The sequence below is a fragment of the Larimichthys crocea genome, chromosome I (assembly GCF_000972845.2).
Source record: "Larimichthys crocea isolate SSNF chromosome I, L_crocea_2.0, whole genome shotgun sequence".
In the NCBI taxonomy this organism is placed as follows: Eukaryota; Metazoa; Chordata; class Actinopteri; family Sciaenidae; genus Larimichthys; species Larimichthys crocea.
This window is the reverse complement of record NC_040011.1, coordinates 10362862-10388534: the sequence shown is the minus strand read 5'-3', so window position 1 is coordinate 10388534 and position 25673 is coordinate 10362862. Positions and strand designations below refer to the sequence as shown.

Below are 25673 nucleotides of genomic sequence, written 5' to 3'. Positions count from 1 at the left end.
TTATTTTGTCTACCTCTTGTGTGTCCATAAAAATTGATTATAAAATCGTGCACTGTGGAGTAAGAAATCTGTGTCCATTGAATGAAATCAAGCTTTTTTCCCCTGTGTCCCTCATCACCTGTGAAGATTTCATGCTTGACAACAACCGTCCCAGTGGAAATTCCCCTTCGGACCAAAAAACATGAGTGAAGCGATCACGGCAAACATGCGTTTAAGGAGAATTAACACCATGCAAATGCGAACAGACAAGCCATAGCAACGTAAGCGCCATTGTGTTGCACATTCAGGACGACTGGATGTAAGAAAGATCAGAGGATTATCGGACAAAGGTTGCCATAGAAGCTGCAGAGGTGCCCATAATTAGTTAGGCAAACACAGCGTTTGATTCAGTTGCATTTGTTTCGGTTTAAAAGCTCAGCGAGAGACAACGGAGAGAAAACGACGCTACAGCTGACGGGGAGATTTAAAGCCAGCAGCCGTGGAAGTGTACAGATGTGTTTGACACGAGACCAGGGAAGCATGCAGAGCTGTGAACTATCAAATACACAGTTTTTACGACGTGATTCGCTGGTTTGAGTGCAGAGAATATGGAAATCCTTTGATTTCATGGAACTAAACGACACGAGCCGGTGCTCAGACTGATCGAGGGAATCACAAAGTGACTGATTAGAGTGTGAAAGATGTTTGAGAGTTCAAAAAAGAAATGCTGTATTGAACGACACAGTACAGGCTCATTTAGAGTTGAACAATAAACTTTACTATCTTTGAAGCTCACTGCAAATCAAATCATTAGAATAACTCTAAATTATAAAATTAGCTAAACTTAAGATGAAAATCAAGGTGAACATAAAATCAACATACTGATAGATCAGTAATAATCCAATGCTGGCATTATTATTGGTGGATTATTGTATTCTTTAAGTCTGTGGTATTTAAAATAAACTTTGATTGGAATAAATATTCAGTGAGTGCTCCACCTACGTTCACACACAGAGCTGATGGGGCTCCAGGTCTGGTCCGGCCTGCAGGTGATGGTGCCGCCGCCTCTGACCTGCTGACCTTTGGGACAGGCGACGCGGACCGACTGTCCGACATAAAACTCCCTCTGGGAGCCGTTCCTGCTGCCGTCCTCTCTCCAGCCCGGCGGAGTCGGGCAGGACTTGGCTGTAAGGGATGGAAATGATGGATTGATTTTTTGAGTAACTGATATCTTTTTGTGTTGTATAAATGTTTAGGAGGGAGAGAGGAATAAGTATGTTGTGACACCTCGTACTCAGGCTGTACCTCATATTATTTTTCTCTATGTAATGTGTAATGTTCTCCAATGAGACACGACAGCAGACAAATGACCACAGAGATCATGAGCATGACAGGTTTCACAAAGACAGTATTCGTATCATTTCACATATCAGACACTTTTTATGTTTCCTGCCAACAGCAGATACAAAGAAATGTATTTTAAGCCTCACAAATGACTATTTGTCATATTTCTGTTATATTTATAGTTTTATAAATTGTATTTATCATCAGTATTATTGCTGCTGTGCATCTTTGTCTGTGTCTCTAAACTCAAACCTCGACCGGTTGAGCTTTCTGCCTGTTCAAACAATGTTTTTCCTTGTCACTGTCACAAAGTGTTTGCTCATGGTGAGACTTGTCTCAGGATTACAGCCTCTATGAAAAGTGTCACGAGATAACTTCCGTTATGATTTGCATGTAAGGTTTCAGGTTTTTACACAAGCCAACAATGTTTTAACAAGGCATGATGAAACTCAGCGATGTGGCAAACATTTCTGAGCAGGTGTGGTGCAACCACTGCTGTAAGACAAGCAGCAACAGGAACAAAACACAGTAAGAAACAGAGGCAGGTGATAATAAAAACTTCCATTGTAATCTGCGTGTATGTTTCCATCTAACTGCCTGTCAGTGTTTCTGTGCAGAGTTTCTCACGTTGGCAGGTGGGGAACGTGGAGCTCCAGGTGTTGCTCCCCATGCACACCACCAGGGAATCTCCCACCAGGTTGTAGCCTTTATCGCACAGCACCTCCACGGCTCGCCCCGTGTTCAGGTTGTGTTCTTGCACTTTGCCGTGCGGCACCTGTTTCGGGCTGTCGCACCCTTTAGCCGGCGCTGACACGAGAGAAAATAACAGAGGCGTTTCAGACGGGAGACCAAAAGAGACTACGGATGGTCGGATGATGATCGGGTCGTACATCTGTACCTTCACATGTGGGTGCTGGGAGGCTCCACGTGCCGTTGACCAGACAGGTGAGAGTCTTTGGTCCGACCAGATGCAGGCCGGTATCACATATGTAACTTGCGTTGTGTGGGTAAGTCTCTCCTGTTGTCTGAACCTGTGCGTTTTGTACTGCAGGTGGAGGCCCACAGGACGGTGCTGAGGAGACAATAGACGAGCAGAAACAAAGGTGTGGTGGGTTGCATAACATTATGTTGAACATTTACTGGGTTTACTGCATTCACTTAGCCATGACACATGATGGAAATATGCATAGGTTTTAAGAAATAGCTGCTGTGTGTGTGGGAGTGTCAGTCCACTGCAGGTTCCAGTCACAGTGTCACAGCGATGGGATTAAATATTTGACATCGCAGACATTTCCTGGCCTGTCTCTCTTGTGCAAACCTACCAACACACACTGGCTGGGTGCCGCTCCATGTTCGGTCTCCCTGGCAGGTCTGGATAGAGTCTCCCTGTGACGAGAGGATCAAAGTGTAAAGACTGACGACATCAGAGATTATAGAGATCACTTCAGTCTTAGACAGTGAGGCTGTTTTACGAAATAGTTGAACCGCTATCAGTCGGCACTTTGTCCTCTGTGTGTCTTCAGTGTGATAACACTCATTGTAGAGAGCGGTCAGACTGAGGATGAGAGGACATCAGTGGCTTTCTGTGTATCAGGAATCAAGAAGGGAAAGGAGTGACTCAGCTCCTTCTGTTTGCTCTGTAAGCACACATTCCTATTGATTGCCAGGGAGAAATCATGTGACTTTTTGCAATCCACCAGACATTAGGTCAGCGTGGACAGCCTGTGGTTTTATAGCACAGGGGAGGAGCAAGATTTCCAGACGCAATCATACACAAATTACATTTTATAGGAGTTAGGAAAAGACACTGAGACACACGAGATTGAAATCACAGTGAAGCAAGAATGTGTTCTGTTATTCACAATCATTCATTGTTATTGTATCAGTCATTGTGATTAGATTTGGTTGTGTCTGTTTTATGTCGAGTTTATTCATTAACTCGTGTTTTCTAATCTTAGCCGCTAATCTAACAAGGAAGCCCGATGAGCGATACCTTCATCTCAAAGCCTGGCAGGCACGAGTACACGACAAAGTCCCCGTAGCTGTATCTGTCCCCCTCGGTGACGCCGTGAAGAAGAGGGGGGGGTTTCTCGCAAACCACCAGCTCACAGGAAACTGACGAGATGCTCGGCGCCCATCTTCCACCCGGCTGAGTGCACAAACCAGCAGAGAGGACGAGGGAGTAATGCATTATTCATGGTTTTGAATTGACATGAGTGGGAAAGAGGAGAGATATGTTGCAACTGTAAAGAGGAACTGAAAACCCATAAGAGCTACTCCTTAAAATCACAGTAAAGATGCACAGACGGTAACAGCACAATCTCTCTCTACTTGAGTCACAATAAGATTAAGACTGATGACCAATGATTGACCAACATCTTTCCTACCTGACACTCAGCTAACGCTGACCCCTGCAGGTAAAGACCAGGAGGGCACGAGAGGGTGATGGTGCCTCCGACAGGAGTGAACTCCTTCCCGGTGATTACCACGTGAGGGATGGAGAAGTTGGTGGGTAGCAGGCAGGGCACAGGGCGGCAGCGGATGCTGTGTTTGGACCAGGTGCCGTCGCTCTGGCAGGAGAGAGAGGCCGCCTGCGTGGCCAGTTTGTACCCGTCCTCGCACCTGAAAGGACAAAATGGTCACAAAATGTGGTCAGGAATATCCTTTAGCATCCAAAAAAACAAGATCTTCACACAGACAACAGTAAGAATTAGTGTGTTTACCTGTATGTGACTTGATTCGGGAAGGTGAAGGTGTCTCCCACCACCTGAGCGTAGGCTACAGCTGGAGGTATACCACAGCTGACAGGCTCACAGCTGATCCTGGGTTCCCCCCACCTGCCATCTCTTCCACAGGTGAGGTATGGATGCCCCTTTGCCCGATAACCAGGCCGACACCTGTATATAATGGTGTCTGAGAAGGTGGCACTGCTGCCCTGCTGCACAGCGTTAGGAACTGTAGGCGGAGCAGCACTGCACCTTCCCCGGCCACAGATGGGCACACCGGGGCTCCACACCCCTCCCTTCTCGCACACGGCCTGAGAGGGACCCAGCAGCTTGTAGCCCCCGTCGCACTGGAAGTGCACTTGGTCTCCGCAGGCGCGGTCACGGCCGAGAACCGCCCCGAATTTCACCACGGGGAGGGCGCAGACGCAGGGCCGGCACTCGGGCACGGTGCCCACCCAGGAGCCTTGGGCGGAGCACCGCAGGATGGGGTCCCCGACTACCTCGTAGCCGTCGAAGCAGACGTACTCCACCACGTCGTCGTAGTTGAAGCTGGAGCCGTTCAGGAAGCCGTGACTGATGTCCTCGGGCGGATCGCAACTTATGACGTCACAGCGAGGTGCGGGTTTGTCCCAAAGTCCGTCTGACTGACAGACACGCGTGGCCTCTCCGTTGAGTGTGTACCCCTCGTCGCAGTCATACTTTACCTTGCTGTTGAAGCCAAACTCTGACCCCGACACTCGCCCGTTGGGTATTGGTGAGGGTTTGCCACAGTTGGTAAGTACACAGGTTGGAGACTCGTGGCTCCAGGTGCCGTCAGCCTGGCAAACACTAATAGATTTGCCTTGTAAGAGGAAACCAGGCTGACAGCTCAGCTCTATCTCACTGTTATAACTGAACGCCTCTCCTTTAAACACAACATCACTGGGGACTTCAGGAGGACCACAGACTACAGGCTCACACCGAGGCTTCTGCCCGCTCCACCTTCCATTCGCTTGGCAGGCGATAGTGTCACTACCCTTCAGGACAAATCCACGATTACACTCATAGCCGAGGACCTCGGGGTAAACATGAGCATGTCCGTGAGCTATGCCATTCGCAACAGCACCTGGGTCGCCACAGGAAACGGGTCGACAAACTGGTGCATCTTTAGTCCACAGTCGACCTGACAGACATTGCCTCACAGGCTCCCCCTCCAGCTCGTATCCTTTCTCACAAGTGTACCTAACCATGCTGCCGAGGGAGGTGTCGGTCACGTTCACCCAGCCGTGCTCTGGGTTGGGCGGCGTTTCACACTCAGCCGGGACACAAGAGGGCGCCGTCCCGTTCCAGCCTCCGTCCTCCTGACACACTAACCTGGTGGGGCTCGAGAGGTCGTAACCTTTGTGGCAACTGTACTCGATTAACGTCCCGTGAAGGAAGTTTAGGTCCATAGGTGAGGCTAATGTTCCAGTGTCTCCGCCCACCCTTACATACTCCCCAAAGTCGATGTGAGGAGGCAGGCCGCAGTCCGAGGGCACGCAGACGGGAACAGAACTAGACCAGCCAAACTCCTCGCAGGTCAGATGGTCGTGGCCGACTAGCTGGAAGCCGGGAAAGCAGCTGTAGAAAATAGTCACGCCGAAGCTGTGATCCTGGCCCTCCACGAATCCGTTCTCGATAGGTTGGGGTGGGGTGCAGGATATCTGCACACAAGCAGGTGGCTCGATGTCCCACTCCCCACTGGCCAGGCACTCTAGTGTCTCAGGGCCGTGGACACGATAACCACGAAGGCAGGAGTAGGTGACACTGTGACCAAACTGGAGTTTTGTGTAAACTACTCTTCCATTGGCTATCTGTTTAGGGATTGAGCATTCGATTGGGCGGCAAGAAGGTACCCCACCAATCCAGAGTCCCTTCTCTCCACAGAGGACAGTAGAGTTTCCCACTAAGTTATATCCACTCTTGCAGCTGTACAGCGCTTTGCTGAGGTACATCAGACCCTGGACATCAACAATACCATTAGAAATCTCCACAGGCTGAGGGCATTCAACTGGAATACACTCTGGGTACGGACTGCTCCACTGCCCGTTGGCTAGACAGGACACCGAGCCCTCTTTCCTTAAAGTAAAGCCGTCCATGCATGTGTAGCTCACCACGGAGCTGAAAGGGAACGGGGGAGAGGATGAGGAAGGGCCACCAAACGACACTTCAGGCAGGGCGCCGCAAAATACCTGCTTACACACTGGAAAAGTGGCGTTCCACTCCTGCGACGCCATGCAGCGGAGGACCTGCGCGCCCTCCAGGACGTAGCCGTCCTCGCAGGACAGTTCCACTGTTCCGGATTCGGCGTCCACGCCCTTCAGGACCAGGTGGTTCTCCTCCAGCGGCGGCTCTGGACACTGCACTGGCGAGCAGCGTGGGCTGTTCCTCTTATCCCACTTTCCGAACTTCAGGCAGGTCCAGGTGGCGTCGCCGGCCAGCTCGTAACCCTCGTCGCAGACGTACTGCACCTTTCGGCCCACCTGGAAATCAGAGCCCTTGTAATGTCCATGGAGAATGTCGGGAGGAGGGTCACAGGTCAGAAGGACACAGGTGATAGGTTCGCTGTTGGACCACTGCCGGTTCGCTTGGCAAATTCGCTCTGGACGACCAACCAGTCTGAATCCTGCATTACAGGCGTATATCACCTTACTGTTGAAGATATATCGACCTCTAGTGCCCTGGATGCCCTGTAGGTTCTGCAGGAGAAGAAACAGAGGCATAGATCATCAAACATGTGGTTAGGGTTGGATGTATTTGTACGATGTGTACCAATGATGCTGTGGCTTACCGCGATGTGTCCGTTATTGAGTAAAGGAGGAGCGTCACAGGTCACAGGTCCACAGGTAGGCAGAACTCCACTCCACTCTCCGTTGGCCTTGCAGGTCCTCTTCTTCTCCCCTCGGATTCCGAAGCCTTTCTCGCAGCCGTATGCCACCACGGCTCCAAAACTGTAGTCTGATCCACTCACGTAGCCCCGATCGATGCTTTCAGGCCTGGAGCACCTCACCGGCACGCAGCGGATATCGTACGGCGAAGGCTCCCACTCTCCTCCCATCAGACATCTTAGCGTGGCTGTGGTGTTGAGCATGAAGCCCTCCTCACATTTGTAGCTCACCTCGGTGTTGCTGGCGTATTTGGGCTTGTTGACCGAGTCTAAAATCGCGTGGGGTAGCTCGGGCGGACGTAAGCAGAAGTTTGCGATGCAGCGAGGGGCCTCCATGCCGTCGGGGGGCGCCCACACACCCTGAGCGTTGCACACCATCTTGGAGTTGTTGCCAGCGGTGTATCCGTCGGTGCAGTAGTAGTTGGCGGTGTCGCCGAACAGCTTGTGGCCCTCGTAGGGCTCGGCGTGGTCGATGGCGGGCGGCGTGCCACAAGAGCGGGGGACGCACTGGGCAGAGCTGTCACTCCACTGGCCGCTTGGAAGACACTCTCTGGTCTCTGAGCCAATCAAAGTGTAACTGTGACGGAGACCAAAGAGATCAGCAAAGGGCGGATCAGAAACAGACAAACAAAAACAGCATAATAACTAAGTAGACTTCAACCACGTTTACCCTTCTTTGCAGACGTAGTGCACCTGGTTTCCCAGTTCATAATTCTCTCCCACGGTCACAGCGTCTCTCAGGGGCGGAGGCTCGCTGCACAAGATGCTCACACAGCGGGGAACGGGCCTGCTCCACTCCCCTGTCGCCTCACAAACCACTTCCATGGAGCCCTGTGGTCTTCGCACCAACACATGACTTTAGTTTATACACTCACACTACTGAACATACAGCGTAACAGAGATTTACAGAAGATGACTTGACTAAAATTCAATACAATCAAAGGATCGTGAAGGGCTGACATACCTATATCCCTCAGCACAGGTATATGTGACTATAGACCGGTATGTGTTCTTGTCGATGGTGTAGTCGGCGTTCATGACAGTCGGAAGCCCCCCACAGGTCACTGGGTGACAGACAGGCGGCGTCCCGCTCCACCTCAGACTGGCGAGACACTGGAACTCGTAGGGGATCTGAGGCAGGAAGCCCTTCATGCAGCTGAGATGGGACGACAAGAAACTCGTTATGTTTCACTTGTTATTACATAGTTCCTACTGTCATCATTACAACGCGGTGTTGTAGGGGAGGCAAATGATACCTGAAAGTCACCTTGCTTCCATAGGTGAAGTTGTTTCCAGTCATGACGGAGTTCTCTGGAACAGTTGGTGTCGAGCAGGAGAGGGCTGGAGGGCAACACCACAGTGATAATTAGTAACTGCCTTTATCGTCATCGTAAAGAAGCTCAGCAGACATGTCTCTCAGGAGAGAGAGTGTTATTGATTAAATGTAGATTAGATTTTGGCAAAGACTGTCTGAGATGAATGCCCCACTGCAGAGGCACAAAGGAAAGTATATAAATGGAAAGAAGACAAAGAGGTGTGACTGTCTGAGGGGCATTAGTGAATGAAGGGGTACTTCAGTGATTAAATATTGCATTTCTATTAATATGGGAGACTCACAAGTCTAAAAAAAGAAAGAAAAACAACATTGACGAGATGTTCTGAAACTTTTAAAGGCTAAAAATTAATCCTACATTTCCCATAATGCAGCAAATGGCTGGTTTTCATCAGACACTTCAATCTTTATATTACTCACACTGCATTCACTTCAACTTTACCAGGGAATAACAAAGGGTGCCAGGGACAGACGTCAATACATGTATCACATTTTGGAGAATTTAAGGAATCATGCCTCCTATTCTTAGGAAGCAGATGACTTCATGTTTGTTTTGCAGAGGGAATAACAGGAAATGACACCTCCTGAAAATGGAAATGGTTACAGGCTGACACACCTACACATCTTCCAACTAAGACTGAGAAATGACCTGGATAAACATCACAAGACAAAGTTGTAACGTGGTTGGTGGCTCTTTTTTTTTCTTTTTTCTTTTTTGCCGCTGTTTAATATGAAAACTTAAACACAGACACAAAAATGTTAAAAAACATATTCTCAGTGTTATTTCCTCAGAATTTCAGATTTCACACGGAAATCACAAACTGTCAAAATGAAACTGTTTCCACATCACACAGATGTGTTTTTTTAAGTTTTATATTTAACTGTAATCGCTTCACTTTCATTATGACGGTCAACAGCCAACATGGTGAGTGTTACAGAGTCTGCAGTCATTAAGTGAGTTCTCTTTCCCTCTGTGCGGCTTAGAGCCAGCGGAGGCTGTGCGGTGGTCAGGCCTTTCAGCCCCTCTGCACAATGAAAGACAAAAAGACAGCTGCATATATAATCACCCCCCTCACAGCAGCACTGTGCTCGTACATGTGTGCGTTTGTGTCCATATACAGTATGTTTGTACTATTTAGTTCTTTTGTGCGCGTGTGCGTGTTTTCTGAAGTGTAGCAGCACTTGTGCTATCTGCAAAACAATAAGAGGCCGTGATTACATGTGTGTAGTTTCATCTGCGTGTGCACTGATTGGCTCTAATGGCTGAATGCTTTGATGAGGAAACTCCTTCATCGTATAGAATAATAATGAATCCCTTTCCATCCACCGAGCTCTTACATCTTACATTAGTCTGACAACCGGATCTTCATATTTCGTTGTATATGAAACTGCAAATAAAATCCAGTGATGGAACATGTGGAATAAAAAAATGCTCTGAGTGCGAAAGATTTATGTGGAACAGGAAACTTTTTTTTTTGAATCACACCCAAACCACAAAGCTCCTTTCCAGAGAATATCAGCATAATAAAACCTATGTGACACATCCTGTATCGTACATCTTACACAAGTGAAGAATAATGCAATATATGTAGTTCTTTTAAATCCCTACCCTGTCTGTCTACTTAAAAGACAAATTAAGACATACATCTTTAAGTGTAGTTTCTAAAAAGCCTCAGTAAGCATGAATCAAACATGAGTGAACAGTGTATTTGATGGGGGCTATTGTCACGTGTGTATTTATAGCAGCAGATGTTACTGGTGTGTCTTTTAGCACAAAGGAATAAGCTCTAATTAATTGTTGCTTTTGGTCTTTTCGTGGAAAAGTTTGCCAATAGGAAAAATATGCAATGTCAGCAGCCTCATTCTTCTTCCACAGTAGTTAGTTCCGTTCATTTTCCCAAAGGAGGAAAATGGTCCCCTCTTGTGGAGGTTATGGAAAGCTGTAGAGTCAAACAGGAGGTTTGGTAAGTTGTTCATACAGGACCTTGTAAAGTAATTCATCTGTCATAGTCCAAACCAGTCACTGACGGTAATAAACATGTATCTTATTATAGTTTGGCTCAGTCACCGTTGATACACTACACTCTATATTTTTAACTCCCTTGAGATGCCTTCAGGACTTAATCTATTGTACAGCATGGCACGACATGACCACTCAACCTCTTACTCACCTCTGCAGTATGGGACCGGATCATCCCAGCTTCCCGTCTCTAAGCAGAGGAGGCGAGCCGAGCCGATCAGCTCATAGCCGACGTCGCAGCCAAAAACAACCTCGCCGCCCATCAGAAAGTTGCTGCCTTCTCTGTGCCCGAAGTCTGGAGACCCGGGGTTCTCGCACTTCACAGGCTCTGGTGTGAACACACGTACACACAGAATAAACGGGTTTATATGTGTGGACAGATGAAATGGTTTGCAGAGACTTTTTCTTTTTTTTTAGGACTTGTTACCTGTGCAGTTTTTGCCGTCTCCCCTGTACGGGTGGATACATGTGCAGGTGTAGGAGCCCTCTGTGTTCTGACAACTAGCGTGTTCGTCACAGTCAGAGCCAAGAGCGCACTCATCCACATCTGAACACACACACACACAAATACACAGATTTTATGTCACGTCAGTCTTCTAAACTACATTTTTCTCCCCCATCGCTGATTTCAAAGAAACAACAAGAAGTACCGAGGCAGGCCGGTGGATTTCCTGCCCACTTTCCACTGTTGGTGCAGTGCAGCTTGGTGTCTCCCAGCAGGTAAAAGCCAGCGTTACACTGATAGACTACAGAGCTGCTGGCATGGAAGTCAGTCCCCTGAAACAAGCCGTTCTCCAGAGGTTGAGGAGGCCCACAGGACACCCCTGTAACACACACAGGAAGATTACTGAGGATCTCTCTACATACAGCTGTAGCACCATTTATCTCTGTGGTAAGAGGATTTTTCTTTTAATTCTTTACTGCAGAACTTTTGCCACAGCTAGATCATTTCAAATTATGTTTCAGCTATGTTCAGCTGTTTCCGTCTTTGCCTTACGTTCACAGCTGGGCAGAGGGTGACTCCACTCTCCTTTATTTTGGCACTGCAGCACGGGCTCCCCCAAGAGGTAGAAGCCGGGATCGCAGGACAGATGGACCTGGGCACCGGGACTCAGCTCCACACTGGACGCATGCAGGTGGGGCACTGCGTTCTCCAGCTTGGGGCAATCTGGAGAGACCGGGCATGATTTTAAACGACACTTTAACTGAAAAGTTGAATTCCTAAAAAACTGTGAAATTAATCTGAAGTTTCGTCGTTCAAGGTTACACACGGCTGCGAAGCTTCACTCACCAGCACAGAAAATGCTGTTAAGGTTTACTTTGACTCTGCCCACCACCCCGGTGAGGAAGTCTGGCCAGGCGAGGACGTTCCCTCTGTGGGTCACATGAGAGGCTGGACAGCTGCTGGCCAGGACCTTGATCTACAGTAGAGAGGAAGGGGAAGATCAGTCGGCACGTTATTCACATGAACATTCCTGTTTTACATCTCAAGCACTTATTACATTTACCTGTTGAGGTGTGAGAACACGATCCCAGATGTTGAGCTGGCTGATGGAGCCGACAAAGGACTCGACAGGGTTGAAGCCTTCACCCCTCTGATCCTGGTCCTGACCTAATACCAGCGCCCCACCGCCTACAGGACATGTTAAAGGTCAGAGGTTAACCAAAACTCCCTGAGAAACTATTCTCCTCCTCTGCTGTGTTAACCGTGCTCGCACAAAATGTGAATCTGTCTGTTCAGACATTTAACATTTTGCGATGGCAGAAAAGTTGAGCAGGTCGAGGATAGCACTACACCTGGGATAGTGGTGCCGACTGACAGGCCTTTGCCTCCGTCTGAGGGCTTCCCGTTGATGTAAATTCTCCAGTCGCCATCCCAGCTCCTCCACGACACCCCGATGTGGTACCACAGGCCTGTGTTCACTGCAGGACAGTCAGTGATCCGCTCCTTACCATTCACATACAGGACCCACCTGTCGGGAAGGAATACAACGTGAAGAAACACAGTAAGAAATAATACAGCGTATGTGCGTTTATATTCTCAGTTCGTCGCTGACCCGTTGTAGTCGATGAGAAGGAAAGCGTTGTCGCTGCCCTCCACTGCGTACGAGACAGGTGTGCCGTAGTTGGTGGTGTCCGATGACCTCATCCAAAAGGTGCAGGTGATCTCTGTGAGCGCCGGCATCACGCCGTCCATCATTACGTAACCGTGGATACCAGACACCTCAAAGTCCAAGTTGAAGGCCGACGGCATTTCTGATAGGACAGAAAATTATTTTACATTTATAGAGTGAATCAAACAACACAAATAATAAATGAAATTAATTAAATTATCTTCTTTAATATGACTGCTCTTACTACTACTACTACTCCATAAGATACATTTGTGATGTTTAACAGGAACATTGAAACATTTTTTGTGTGTAAAAACTGAAACTCTAAATACATGACACGTTGGTTTAATTTAAAGGGGTCACAAGCAGTAAGATATTGTGGAATATTGTCATATTTTCTATGGTTGTATCTTCCGATTTTTCCTAATTTTTTTATCTTCCTTGCACTGTAACAGGTTTCATAAGGAACCTTTAAAAGACTACAACACCTGAGAGAACATCTTTTTACTGTGACCATGGCTAGAAATCTAATGCAGTCTTTACATATATAGGAACATTTTAAAGGGTGATGTGTGTCTTAGTAGCATTTTAAATGTGTTTAATTTAGAAAACTAATGATGCAGCCCTGACACTCTCGTTTCCTCCTCTAGAGTTGCCATGGTGATGTGTCATCTGTCCTATAGTACCTGTCTCACACCTGGTTCCGTTGAACCCAGGGAGGCAGCGGCAGGTGTAGGAGCCCAGACCGTCCATGCAGCTGGCTCCGTTCACGCAGGGGTTCGGGTCGCACTCGTCAACGTCCACCTCGCACAGTCGACCACGGTAGCCCTCCACACACTGACACCTGAGAGGAGGAAGGAAGACAGTCAAACTGTTTCAGTATAGTTACAGTATCGTTACATCCTAGAGGACTAGAGCTGCTTCTTCCCATCTGGATCTTCATTACCTGAAATCGTTAACCTCGTCCAGACACGTGCCTCCATTCAGACAGGGGACGCTGTAACATTCGTCGACGTTGATCTCGCAGCTGTCCCCTGAGAAGCCGGCGGCACAAGTACAACTGTAGCCACCTGTCAGGTCCTCACACAAGCCGTCGTTCAGACAGGGGTCGGAGAGGCACTCGTTTATTTCCAGCTCACAGCGAGAGCCTGCGGAAATGTCAGAAGAAGAAATACAGCTGTGTTTTGGTCACATGTGGACAGTATGGATTAAAGTAAGAGCTTCAAACCATTTACGTCTACACTGAAAATGTAACAGTTACACAGTATCTAACCTGTGAAGCCGCCGGCGCAACTGCAGGTGAACTTGTTGACCTCGTCCACGCACACGCCTTCGTTAAGACAGGGCGAGGACATACACTCGTTCACCTCCGCCTCACACAGAGAGCCTGAGACAGGCGGGGGTAAAAGTCAAACAGAGATTTGGCTTTCCTGACAGCAGTGACATAATGCTGATGGAGGAAACATGTCTGTCGAATGCCTGAAGCTACAAACTCTCACCTAAAAATCCAGGCTTGCACTGACACTGGAAGTCTCCCATACCGTCCCTACACAGGCCTCCATTCTGGCACGGAGCAGAGTCGCACTCATCTATGTCAATCTCACACTTGGCACCTGAGAGAGAAATATCAAGAGGCTGTGTCAAACACTCGTCACAACAGAGTCACATTCAACAGGATGAGATGAATGTCATTTTGTTCCTCCTGTCGACTGTCTGACAGGTGACGGGGGTGGTTCACCTGTGAATCCGGGCATGCAGGTGCAGACGTATCCCGCCCCGACCTCCTCACACGTGCCCTTATTCTGGCAGGGATTTAGGAAGCACTCGTGGAAAACCTGCGGGAACCAACCAATCAGATCAATCTGTCACATGGTAACAGTAAAACTCAATGAAAACACGCAGAGACCTTCAGCTGATGTTTGGCTCATACATTTCAACCCAAACATTCACGATACAGTTTGTATTGTCACATTTCTGTCTGATACGTTATTTCCTTCAATGACGTTGGCATTATTCGTGTCATTAAAGGAACACTGAGTTGTAAAAATTGTGACGGCTGGACAGATAATGATTCTAAGTTTGGGATTGATCATCTGTATGAGTTAAATTAATTAAAGATGAATTCTACTATAAAATAGGAGGTATTAAAACATCATCACAATGTGTAATAGAGGCGCCCTGTGTTAGACTTTGAACATTCGAGCCCTTTTAACACTGGCAATGTCAGAAACAATCAAAGTTTAAATAAAGACCAACCTGACTGCTCGCTTGGTAGTCCTCACTGACCTCCACCTCTGGAGCTGCAGTCACACTCTCCTCTTTGGGAAGGAAACTGGAGCCAAAACCTGACACCCGGAGAAAATACAGGCAATGTAAGACAAGTCGGAAAAACACAGCAAGGATCTTTCCCCCCCTTTGCCACCAGACGCGCAGACGGTTGTGATCTGTCTGAACAAAAGGCTGTATTCTTACTGGGAACTGGCAGCGTGTCCTAACCGTTCCCACACTTCATGCATGCAGTGTTATTCATTTCCATTCTGCAGCAAAGCAATAAAAGTCATATTATTCCATTTCCCCCCGTGATCCCGTGCAGTAATTCCTTTTCCAATTGGATCGAGCTGTCACAACACAGATCAGACACCGCACGACCGGAGCGACGGTTTGAAACTGTAGACGAGCTGTCACACAGAGGGCCTGACACAGAACAGCTCCTTATAGTTTGCTCTCTGCTGACTTCGCTTGGCGCGTCCCGGAGAAATTTAACATAAGTCATTTTACATGTCGGCTCGACACGGCACAGCGGCGTTCAAATGTTCATCTAAACTGGAGCTACATGTGGAACACGCTATGATAATGTAGGTTTTGTTTTAATCAAGAATTAGTGGCTGCCTTAATTAATCTGTGAATTACTGTAAAGAGTCTTTATCTGTTGACCACAACTACTTTATTTAAAGGTCAAGGTGTAAATACAAAAGGCTTGTGTTCAATTGTTTATTCGTTCTGGGCTACTGCAACAGTCTTGACTGCTACAAGCTACTTTATATTGCAGTGCAGCATGGTCGACTTCCAAAGGCTCATTTTAAGGTAACAAAAACACGACAAACCTTTCAGGTGATAATGAAAACATAGTAAAGAATATTATATTCTATTTCTGCCCCCTAAATCTGACACAATAAACTTGAATACCTTTTATTGGCATAGTATTTAGCATTGTAACTTGATTTTGACAGTTATTATATTGCTGTTTTTTTACATTTCTGAATAATATGTCATTCTTTTGCTCCAATAAAGCTGCACATATTTCTTAGCTTTCATAAAAAGTGTCCAGTGAAGCTTTTTAGTCATTAAAGAAGGTTTAATACTGTTAATTCAGTCATTTTAAGGCCAAACCCAGATCAGTCAATCAAATCAAACCCGCATTCATCTAAACCTGACTGTCAGTATGAAATAACTCTTCATGAACATGTTTATTGTGACGACTAGACAATGTGCAAGTGGACCTCCAAAGTGGGGTCCTTTACGGTGGTCTAAAAAAGTCCCAAAGGAGGCAAGAAACCCTCTGATTTTATTTTGAAACTATTTCAAATACAAAGAAAGATCCACTAGATTTTACATGGGCAGAGGGAGCACTTGTGTGTGTGTGTGGGTGTGTATTGGTGTGGCTCTGATTCAAAAAAGGATTTGGGGTTTTTCCTGGTCACTTACTGGAGCAGTGCTGTATGGTGGTTGCCCCGGTGATGGTGGTGGTTCCGTAGAAGGGACAGGACAGGCAGTAGGAGCGGCCGTGATCGGGCTGGTAGTAATCTCTAGGACAAGGGTAACAGGGAACCAGACCGGTGCGGGAGAAATGACCTGCCGAACAGGGGACTGCAGGAGCGGAGAAAATATAAGGAATATAATGAAGATCCAAACATGCTTTAAAAAATCATTTGCTGGTTGAAAAGTCCAACATCTGTGAGCGCCACCATTTTAAAGGTTAGAGGTTATTTTTATATATTTCAGCTGGGAAACTCAGGTAGCAAACTCTTTCACAGTTTCCAGATTTAACATCCAACTTTAAAGGGCAATCAAATGAAATTTCCAAGTAGGAATTTCTGATATAACTGCGCACGAATGCCAAATACTAGCAGACACATTTTTTGCTCACAGGCTGGAATTCTGTTTGTTTCTGTTACCTAGCAGCATTTAGAAAAACTTACGAATGATTAAGGCTTAAAGTTAAAGGAAGCAAGTTGATAGGACATTAAGGGAGTGCACTCCGCACTGTCAGACTGTATCACCTCCACACTCTGACTCGTCCACTGCTCCTCTGGTGACAGTTGAGGTCTCGTCAGGACAGACGAGACACTCCCTCGCGCCAAAACCGGCCTGGAAGTGACCCAGCGGGCATGACTCACAGATCTCCAGCCCGTTCAGAGAGTGACTACCAGGCTTACACTGCCCTGCAGACAAACAAACCGCATCGTGAGCAACACGCAGAAAGAACAAGGCTGCGCTCTAAATGTTTGAACGCGTCGTACCTTTGCACTCGGTGATGCTGCGGGAGTGCAGATAGGCTGTGGAGGTCTCCTCGGGGCAGGACTTACACTCCAGCTGACCCTCCTGGTCCTGGTAGGAGCCCAGCCAGCAGCTCGCACACTCGTTATGTTCCAGGGAGAAGTATGTTCCCACCGGACATTGGACTGCAACAGAGCGCGCAATTAGTGATTTATTGGTAAACATAAAACTTTTACAGCAGTATTAAATATTCTTGTTGATGTTAATGTGTTTTATATTGTTATAAAGTGAAGTAAACCCTGTTGGTTTGATCCACTCACCACACATCCTGCCTTTGAGCACTGAGCCCGGTCTGCAGGACAGGAAGGCCCTCTTGCTCTCCAGAGATTTGGGATCGGCGACGATCATCTCCGAGGACACGTGGAAGCTGGACAGCGGCTGCTTGGCCAGCGTTCGCTTCAGACGGTTGGTCAGCTGCTCCAGCGTCCGCAGTAGTCTCTTCTGATTGGCCACTTCTACTGAGTCGTTCCTCGATATGGGCAGAGGGATGCTTGCTGGGAGAATGGACAAAGTTTAAAGGACTGAATATAAATTACGTGTAATTTCGACATATATATTCTGCATTAACTCTGTATATTATATTTCTTATACCTGTGATGTTGAAAAAGATCTGAATCTTTTGGTCTCTGGTGGGTCCTCTGATTTTTCGGTGTCTCTTGGTGCGCTGGTGCGGTTGCACGCTGCTGTCTTGCTGTCGTCTGGCGAGCTGCCGGGAACCTGTGGCGAAGCCTGACTCAAAGTAGGCATAGTCCTGCGTGCCCTGAGGACCCCAGCTGTTGCTCCATCCCCCTGGGACTGAAACATATAAGACAGAGGGAGGGAAGAATAATGAGCTTTAATAAGACGCTCCGCTTAAAGAAATATTTACCGTGGGTGTGTTTTGTATCGTACCGATAGAAAAGCCATTCTCGTAATCGTAGTTGTACTCGAGACAGTGACCCTGTGACATCACCTCCAGTTTGCAGGTGACGTCGTCGCTGCTGCAAATGTTGGGGAGCTGTGGCCAAGAAGAAAACAAGCAACATGTGTTTGAGAGACAGTTATTCAGTGTGTGTGTGTGTGTGTGTACACAAGTCCTTACCATGCCTCCCAGTTTGGTGTTAAACTCCCCAGTAAATGACTTGACCAGGTCGACATCATCACAGCGGGATGCTTTAAACAGCATCTCAAAGGGCTTGAAGCCGTTGTTTGCTATACGGTTCACTGGGAGAGACAAAAAGGGCAAATTATAAAGTGTGCGTTATCCCCAGATATGGAAACCAAAAGATCTGTGTGTTGAGACATACTTGTGTGCGTGCTGTAAGCCATACGACAGAGCAGACAGCAGGAAGCTAAATATTTCAAAAGGAAGTAACAGAATACCTGAGCAGTCAGGTCGGTCTGCAGAGTAGGGTGGCTCCCACACGCCGTTGTAGGCGCAGAAGTAGCTGTGCACGGCGTCCTGAGTGAAGCTGTAGCCGTCTTTACAATGAAGAGTGCAGTTGACGCCCTCCTCTTCTTCAGAGCAGATGAACTCTCCGTTCACTGGGACGTACGGCTGCTCGCAGGCCGTCCCTGCACACACACACACACACAGAGTTTATAATATCTCCATGGTTTGATTACGGAGTTGTATTCGATCACGGCGTGTGTGTCAGCTCTGTACCTTGTACAGTGATGGTGAGGTTGCAGGTGCGGCTGTTTCCTGCCGCGTCAGTAGCTGTGTACTGGACCAGAGTCTCTCCTACTAGGAACCGAGAGCCTGGACTGTGGCTGCCGGTCACTGTGAGGCGACCACCTGAGAGAGACACAGGATTACAGATGCATGCAGCATATTTAACACATTAGGATTTGACTGGAATAATGAAGTGTTACTAGCCAATTTAGTGATCAAGTCTTATTTATGTCTATCATGGTGATAACACTCAGCTTGCATTTTGGTGCAAACACTGGACGCACTGATATTGTCCGGTTATTTGGATATCCAGCAAAATTGTAGACAAATGACCATCCAAAGTAAAACACTTGAAAGACATCTCTGTAAGACTCCAAAACACTCGAATCATTAAGATGAAATGTGTGTTTGTAACACTGAGGTTTGCACAGGAATCCAAAGTGGTGTTCCAGTCTTCCTGCAGAGGGCAGTCTTGGCCTGAATCCATCTTCCAGGACAAAATGAGTCACTCTTAGTAAACCATAGAAGTTATGTTAAACAACGGTATGTTGACATGGGAATGGTGTCTCTGGGCATCACATGGCAGCAGAAAAAGTCCAACTCTTGGGACTCGAGAGGGAAAATCGCTTTAGTCTGGTTGGCACAGAAAACAAATTGAGAGACTTTGGAGAGGCGTGAGGTGATGAGAGGAGTGTGTGTGTGTTTGCACATGTGAGATCTGGTGGCTCTCGTCTGTAGTCTGACACTGCTGGCTGTGAGCGGCCAAAACATCTGCACTGCGAGCAGAGACAGAGACGAAAGCAGAAGGTGGCAAAACTGAGTGATTGACCTTTCGCTTTACTCCAATCCACCTCTTCCATTGAACGTCTTTCTTCTGACACACGTCTGGCCCGCTGGAGTCTGGTGTCTCCCGTTATATATAGCCCGTGTGTGTGTGTTTGTGTGTGTGTTTATGCGTGTGTCTACCCGAGTCGTGACTATATATAGCGCTGGCATCAGGGTGTGGGCCTGGAAAAACAAAACACTGACGTCGAAGCAGCGCTGGGCTGACGTCGTGTGGCCCCGAAGCAGCCACAGCAGCCTGTTATTACAGCATGTGTGTGTGTGTGTGTTTGTGTGTGTGTACGTGTGTGTGCAAGTGTGTGTTTGATGTGGGTGCACCTCTGCAGGCAGGTGGGGGAATGAGCACGCTGGGTCTCGGAGAGTGAGACGTTAGGTTTGAGGCCTGTGTTTGTGTAAGCGAATGTGTCTGTACACACACAGACACATATCTGAGCTGTGTTAGTGTGTGTGTGTGTGTGTGTGTGTGTGTGTGTGTGTGTGTGTGTGTGTTTGTGTGTGTGGAGCCAGAGCCAGTGAATTACATGGGCCTGGCTGTGGGCAAGAACCCTGGAGAAGTCTGGTTTGTTGTCTGTCACCACTGCTGTTTGGGCTGCAGCTAAAGCGCCAGGAGAAATCCAGCCAGCTCCGTGATACGCATCTGGCAGAGTGGCCTCGATGCACTCTTTTTCTAACGGGGACTGCCAAGCTTCGGCGTAGTGAGCGGAGCAGGGTGGCCTCGGCTGAAAACTAAGAGAGACTAAAAGGTTGCAGAGCAGAGTTTGTGCCCTGTGACCTCGAGAACGTCCCCGAGCTCACGCTGAACTGAATAAAAGTGACCGTTACGTAGTCCAGATTTATTTTTCAAGGATGAAGCTGCAATAAACGATTAGTTTATTAACGTGTCTTGTCTTTTTCTCGTGTTTTCCTGTGTTCTTCTGTCCTCCGGTGTCTTCCATGTCCTTGGTTTGTCTATCTGAGTTTGTGTGTAGGGGGTGCTCAGCTCACCAGTCCGGCCAACTCATCACCAGATCTACATTTCTGCTGTCGTCGTACTTTCACTGTGTTACTAGTTTTCCCGTGTTCCAGCTCAACCCATCTCCACCAGGTGTAACATTTCACTAAACTTGTTCATTTTGATCTGTGTATAAACTCCACCATCTAATCCACTACCTCCCAGGAGAAATCAGTGGAGCACACTGAGTTTACTCTCCACATCTCCCATGTCTTCTGCGATTCAAATGGAATAAATAAAGCGAGATTACATGGGAATACAGCGTAATAAAGCTTGATAAAGTTATAAAACAACAGCTGAGAGAGACTTATGGATAGTTAATGAGGTACTTCTGTCACTTCTGTTCTTCTGAATGTATTGCTTGTACTTGTAATGCACTGCAGTATTGATATTTTGCTTTTATCTGAACTCCTGAACCGACTGGGGAACTAAACTAATATTTTTCCTGCGGGCGTAGCGCTGGAGTGTCAGCTCCACTGCAACAATGATTAATACTGGGATCCCTCGGGCTCTGCAGTCAGTCTCATTAAGAAACAACAATGACAAGTAATTCGAAAACATTTCACTCCCGTATGAGTCAAAACCTGCCTGTGCTCGCGTAATTACACAAGTCGCTGTCAATGAATGTGAAAAACGGATGCAAACTCTCACCAGAGTGTTTTTATAGTAAAAACACCTGCTTCCCTCGGCTGCCTCCGTCACTTTTGTCATTAATGACATTAGCAGACGCTCCAACAACTTCATCTGTCCACAAGTCCTGTTCTCTCTCTATCACTTTCGTAAACACAGACACACAAATGAGGCATTCATGCACACAATTACAATCTATCGTCTCAACACTGGACCATATGTCCAGTGTCTCTCACCATTATTCACACAGACACACACACACACACACACACACACGAAGCCCTCTCCTGATCCCCTTTTTCCAGTCGCCCAACGGAAAAGATCCTGTTTAACCATCATCAGTGGAGGAAGAGGGTGGAGCGGAGTGGAACAGAGGAGCAAAAGAATAAACCGTCTACGGAGCTCAAGTCTGAGAACGGCGACCAGACATACCTGAGTTGTCGGAAAACTGTGGCACCTCCCAAACGACCGCCGTCTCCGTGTCTGTGGCCTGGACCGCGGGCGGTGACCTGCACCTGTCAATCACCGGAGGCTCCGTATCTAGAAAGATGTGCGGTTGTTAGCGGAAGGTGACCGGAGGAAGGAGACGATAAAAAACAGTAACATTTGTGAGCGTTAAACATATCGATAACAGCCTCCCTGGAACAGATTAGTGAGACACAGTTGGGAGCAGAGTGCCGCGCTGTGATCCGACTTTTTTTCGATGCAGCAGCACAGAGTGTCAGGGGGCACTAGTTAAACACATGTCTCTAATAAAAAACCACAACTTTCCACCACCGTAATAACATATGGAAATGTTCACGGCTACCATGCTTGAGGTTTTTCCCCCTGACTGCTGTGATTATCGAGCGGTTGACATGGGACACCCCTGTTTTTCACTCACTGCAGTAACCCTGCTTGGCACCTGCTGGGGGGTTTTACACTGAATGACAGAAATGAGCCGCGGCACAGCGGAAGGTGGACGGAGTAACGGGCACACCAGGCGGTAGAGTCTGTACCGAGAGCCCTGGGAGCAGTTAGAGGTTTGGTACTCTTCAACTTACCGGTCCATGGATGGACGGCTGGATAGAAAGCCACTGTCTTGCAGCTCAAAGAGGCTAAAGACAGACCTGAAACTGTGCTGTGCAAGTATGTTAACTAGTTAATCTTTACCCACATTCACACTGCAGATGATTTTCTTGTCTTTACATGTGGCACGTGTTCTAAACTTGTCATCTTACTTGTTTTGCTTTGTCACCTTCAGCTGATGATAAATGAAAGACACTGTTGCTGTGAGTTGAAGCCAAAGACTTTTAAGACTGAGCACATTTGTGATGAGTAACCTCATGATGGTGGTGGAAATATTTTGTCTGACATCTCCTGCTTTATCCAGAACCTGTGGAAGATTTCAGATATGTGCGCCCGCCTTCTTGATGTGGTACAATCAGCTTACATGTGACTTCTATTTGAACGCTTGATTTGGAATTTGTCGGCGCGGCCATGAAATCACATCGGTGATCGGAAACACATTTCATATGTATACAAAGCAGCTCAGCTGTGTGTACTCCAGCCAGCATCAGCAGAGAGAAGAAGACAAACCAACAGATAGAAAGCCAAAAGAGCTGATGTCACTGTTATTAGGATGAGACATCTTGATGTCCTTTTTGATTTCACTATGTGTAAAATATTTATGGCAGTACAGCAGCCGAGGCACCACCAGGGTGCGCTACAGTCTGAAATGTTCTACACATAAAGTTTTATATCTGTCACTTTTTGTTGATTTTCAGAGACAGGCTGAAAAAGCTGCTTTCTGTTCTCTCACTACGACGAGCCGTCTGAGGTCGTGTGCAACTTAAACTTTGTTTAAGTTGACGTGCACGCTGTAGAAAGATGAACTCACCGATGACGGTGACGGTGAAAGAGCAGTTGGCCTGGTTGCCGGAGCGGTCGGTCGCGATATAGGTGATGGTTTCCTTTCCGATGGGGAGCAGCTGTGGAGGGGAGTACACCGGCTTCACCTGCACCGCCACCTAGAGGAGGAAAAAGATGAAGAGAGTGGTGTGATGAAACTAGTCTCACAGGTTCATAGTATGACATGGATGTTAGATTATTATATAGTATGTGCTCATAATACCTCATCACAGCTTGTGTACTGTACTGTGGACACAAGAGTTTTGCTTCATATACTGTTTCATTTGAAGGACTGGAAAAAAGGTAAAACTATCCAATATTTTATAAGAAAAATAGGGGGAAAAAAGGAAAAAACAGACGTAATTTTGTTCAACACAAATGTTTTTTTTTGTTTCTCAACTTTAATCACTGCATGATTCAGCACATTTATCTCGGGACACTTTGGGGTGTCCCAACCCACCTGCTGGGAACCACTGAAATGTTACAATTAGCTGATTATTAACATCTTTTAATCATAAAGATTAAAAAATAATTTATAGTTGCATTCCTACAACTGTGCACTTGTCTCTCTGACCTCTTCTTTAGAGTTGTCGGTGGCGGTCGGGACGTTCCAGCTAACGTTTGCGGTGCCGCGTCGCTCATCTGTCTCTGCAACAATGTTCACGGGACACTGGATCCACGGTGGTTCAGCATCTGAAGAGACATTTTAGAAGTAAGGGAGGATAAGTTGATTCAAAATTTCATAAAGTAAGATTCAAATATTATTGCAGATGTTCACGCCGTCACATCCCGTATACAGTGACCTCAGCCTGCTGCTTGTTATCACTGAGGAAGTGGATGAGTGACTCACTATGACCTCTTTAATCAAACTCTCATTATTGGTCATTACTGATTGTTCTAACAAGACCGAACCTCTGTAACTGTCCATGATCTCTATCCATCCTTCAGCTCAACGTGAGGCCACAATGGTGAAGAGCAGAGGTTAGTACAGATAGAAGTGAAATGACGTGTGAAACATCACTGTCAAAACAGTCTGGCTCGTGGAAAAGGAAGCATCGTCTTGGATAAACGACATTTCTTGGTCTTGATAATGAGTAAAACAGAATATCCAAACTTAAATACAAGTGAATAATGGAGGTTTTATAAGGTGGAAGCCACTGCCTCTCTGTCTGGAGCTCAACACTATCAGTGTCAGCAGGACTTCTTTAAATGAGAAAAATGTTTGTTCTGCGTTTCTATGGAAATATTATGTGCAACCTATTCCACTTTGAGAAGCATGTAAAGTATCTGTATTAAAGAGTTCAAACGTAAACAAACTTTGTGCCAAATGTTGATCTACTGCACTTACTGCCAAGTGCAGTAAACAGCAATGGAACAAGGTTTTGGTATCGGGAAGTGTTCTTGTTCCCATGTCTAGTATTGGCCAGTCATGTCTGAGCATGCTTTGGTTGCCGTCCATGTGGAGAGCAAAAGAGGCCAAAGACAGCGTCTCTTGAAAAACTCTACCCTCGGGTCTCAGGTTGCAAACTACACTTGTCAACAATGACCGGCACATGGAAGAGGAAATCCGTTGGCTACAGTGGAAGCCCCAAAACTTTGGCTGCTGCCCTTAAATCACCGTCTGAGTTCTGAGACTGCGTTCTAATTGACGCAGATGATGGGGAAACCCTCCATATATGTAAGGTACTGATGTCTGCCTGTTTGGCCATGACCCTTTGGATGAATCAGCTTCTTCCATCTTCTCATTCTCCACACCGCATGTCGTAACAATGTGAAGCCAGCACACTTCGGTTCAAGTCGGTTCGAGTAAATGAGTAAAGAGTTGAATCTCCCGTCGATTGGCAGTGGTCGTGCCTGTTGCGTTGTGTAAGAGAGCTGTTTCCATCTGGACCTGATGACCCATCCACTTAGGCATCCGTCTCTGCTAAACACTAACACACTCAGCTCCAGTCGGCTCCATTCATCTTCATAACAAAGGAGGAATATTTCACTTTGGGTGTCATCAACACGAAGTGAGAGGCTGAAACAAGCCAGAAGCTTACAAAGAGCACTTTCTACTCCACAATAACTTTCTCTTTCTTCATAAATCAGCACTCCCTCCTTCTTCTTTGTCTCTCATCTAGTCTTTAATATCTCTTGTTCTCTCGCCTCCCTCCTTCCTTCAGCCCATTTGTGCCTGAGGGGGATCAGAAAAACTCATCTTCTCTCTACCACCCTATTATAAAACACCTACAGATGAGTCATAATCCCCTCTCACCTCCCTGTCCGCCCTACCTCTCCGCTCGTTTTCATCTTTATGGCACCTCTTCCTTTCCTTAACGACAGGCAGTCCCTTCATTAGCAAACTTTCTCTGTGAGGAAATGAGGGGGGATTGAGGACATTTGAAGGGAGGCAGGCAGAGCCGCTCTGCACCACCTGTTTCACCTGCGAGGCATCTGGAGCTCTGCAGTCTATTATAATGATCTCCGGCTCAGTCGGAGTGAAAGGGAGAGACATGAGAGCTCGGACATGGTACGGTTTGAGTTAGTGACCCGAGGCCTGCTTGGAAATGGGGTTAGCGGCATTCTCACCATTCACAAAGCGCAGAAAAATGCAGAGAGGGGGAACGGAGAATGGAAAAACCTCTCTCTCCAAGTTTCCTGCTGTTTTCTTTTTATATCTTCCTATTTCTCCACGTATTCAGTAT

At 47.1% G+C, this 25673-nt stretch overlaps 1 protein-coding gene across 6 annotated transcripts in view; it reads right to left on the bottom strand.

Annotated features, from left to right (window-relative positions):
* svep1 (sushi, von Willebrand factor type A, EGF and pentraxin domain containing 1) overlaps positions 1-25673 on the bottom strand; it is an 83680-nt gene that overhangs the window by 5549 nt on the left and 52458 nt on the right. For all 6 annotated transcript variants that reach the window (XM_027287005.1, XM_027287003.1, XM_027286996.1 and 3 more), the window contains 37 exons: positions 23561-23679; positions 22976-23105; positions 21529-21636; positions 18624-18755; positions 18341-18532; positions 18060-18181; positions 17870-17975; positions 17570-17773; positions 17239-17472; positions 16942-17103; positions 16702-16863; positions 16127-16288; positions 14678-14766; positions 14160-14256; positions 13921-14034; positions 13695-13808; positions 13368-13569; positions 13108-13265; positions 12365-12563; positions 12105-12280; positions 11816-11940; positions 11599-11728; positions 11305-11475; positions 10958-11131; positions 10735-10854; positions 10459-10635; positions 8211-8295; positions 7919-8110; positions 7625-7792; positions 6859-7531; positions 4047-6766; positions 3711-3945; positions 3317-3472; positions 2646-2709; positions 2222-2395; positions 1951-2130; positions 982-1164 (listed from right to left, as the gene is read on the bottom strand). In XM_027287005.1, the coding sequence (XP_027142806.1) occupies positions 982-1164; positions 1951-2130; positions 2222-2395; positions 2646-2709; positions 3317-3472; positions 3711-3945; positions 4047-6766; positions 6859-7531; positions 7625-7792; positions 7919-8110; positions 8211-8295; positions 10459-10635; positions 10735-10854; positions 10958-11131; positions 11305-11475; positions 11599-11728; positions 11816-11940; positions 12105-12280; positions 12365-12563; positions 13108-13265; positions 13368-13569; positions 13695-13808; positions 13921-14034; positions 14160-14256; positions 14678-14766; positions 16127-16288; positions 16702-16863; positions 16942-17103; positions 17239-17472; positions 17570-17773; positions 17870-17975; positions 18060-18181; positions 18341-18532; positions 18624-18755; positions 21529-21636; positions 22976-23105; positions 23561-23679 (8709 nt within the window). The remainder of the gene's footprint in view (positions 1-981; positions 1165-1950; positions 2131-2221; positions 2396-2645; positions 2710-3316; positions 3473-3710; positions 3946-4046; positions 6767-6858; positions 7532-7624; positions 7793-7918; positions 8111-8210; positions 8296-10458; positions 10636-10734; positions 10855-10957; positions 11132-11304; positions 11476-11598; positions 11729-11815; positions 11941-12104; positions 12281-12364; positions 12564-13107; positions 13266-13367; positions 13570-13694; positions 13809-13920; positions 14035-14159; positions 14257-14677; positions 14767-16126; positions 16289-16701; positions 16864-16941; positions 17104-17238; positions 17473-17569; positions 17774-17869; positions 17976-18059; positions 18182-18340; positions 18533-18623; positions 18756-21528; positions 21637-22975; positions 23106-23560; positions 23680-25673) is intronic.